The 1,415-nt window shown below is 36.7% G+C and overlaps 1 protein-coding gene across 1 annotated transcript in view; it reads right to left on the bottom strand.

The window, feature by feature from the left end:
• LOC107624760 (pectinesterase 3) overlaps positions 1 to 1,415 on the bottom strand; it is a 3,928-nt gene that overhangs the window by 2,019 nt on the left and 494 nt on the right. Inside the window, exon 1 of the mRNA XM_016327217.2 lies at positions 869 to 1,415. This exon is cut by the window's right edge and continues 494 nt beyond it. Coding sequence (XP_016182703.1) covers positions 869 to 1,415 — 547 coding nt within the window. The remainder of the gene's footprint in view (positions 1 to 868) is intronic.

The raw sequence follows: 1,415 nt of genomic DNA, 5'->3' as shown, positions 1-1,415 counted from the left end.
GACCAACTGAATAATTAAACTTTTATTTTTTTGTTTTTACATGGCCCAAGAGGCTAAATTCACAGCGGAGGTTTAACAAGAATATTAATAATCAAATTCAAATCTAAAGCTTGCAAATTGCAATAGATTCATCATTAGATTTCTCAGAGAATTTAACAATTCTCAAACATGACCATTAATAAATTTTAGCATCAAATGATTTTTATTTTCGTTAAATAAATCAGTCTTGTTTATCTATATAAAAAATTGAACTAAAAATTTTAAAATTTTTTTTAGAGAAAAACCCAAATCAGTCCCTGATAATTACCTCAAAAGACAACGAGGTCTCTGACAAAAAAAAAATCCCAACTCGGTCCCTAAAAAAAAAACCCAACCTGACTCCTGACAATTACTTTGAAAGGACAACGAGGTCCCTGTGCCAAAAAAAAATTATCAGGTACCGGATTGGGTGTTTTTTTTTTTTTTCTTGGGACTTCGTTGTCCTTTCGAGATAATTGTCGGAGACCGGATGGGATATTCACTCAACTTTTTATAAACTAATATAATTTTATTAATTAATTATGAAAACTAATTTATTTAACTTTTATTTTTTAAAGTTTCACATAAAAGATTAATTTGTCTAATAAAATAAATGACTAAAAACTAATTTATAATAAAATTTGTTTAAACTAAAATATCCTACCAGTCACCAAAAACTAAAATATCCTACCACTAAAAAATTACTTATCTGGGTATTACTCTTTTCTAAATCAGCACAAAATCTACTGAGTAGAATAGTCAAGTATCAAATGTCCAAAAACATATTTTAAAAAATAATTCATATAAAAATTGTGGAAATTAATTAAATTTAAGAAAAAAAAATACTTACCGAAAGTGGCAGTCTCAAATGTAGGAACGCCGTCGATGAAGTTCCGGTTACCTGTGACGATGGTTTTCGTCTTATCATCACCGTAGATCATCACATTCCAAGTGTTCTTATCCAAATCGATGTTCTCTCTGTAAATTCCTGTCTTCACGTAAATCACGTGCCTCTTCAAGCTCTTCTTCTTCACGGCATTCACCGCCGCCGTGATGGTGGTGTAGTCACCGCTTCCGTCCTGCGCCACCACCACACGAGTCTCCGTTTCGTTCACATTCCCTGCCAGCAGCCTCCTATCCGCCGCCGTCACCCACTCCGGAAACCCGAGTAACCGCCGCCGGTGCACCGGCGAATCGAACTTTGAAATCAGCCCTAAGATCCTCGTCACAATCGCCAAGCTGTTGCTCGCGTACTCTGTGGAGTTCTTCATCGCCGTTTGAACTTCTCCGACAACGCCGTGCTCAGCGGTAGAATCCACATCGGAGATCGCGTCAATGCACGTTTCCTGGTTCGTTATCGCCGCGCTCAGCCATGTTTCCAGATCGGTTATCTTCCC

Source organism: Arachis ipaensis, chromosome B02 (assembly GCF_000816755.2).
Source record: "Arachis ipaensis cultivar K30076 chromosome B02, Araip1.1, whole genome shotgun sequence".
In the NCBI taxonomy this organism is placed as follows: Eukaryota; Viridiplantae; Streptophyta; class Magnoliopsida; order Fabales; family Fabaceae; genus Arachis; species Arachis ipaensis.
This window is presented reverse-complemented; position numbering and strand designations above follow the sequence as displayed.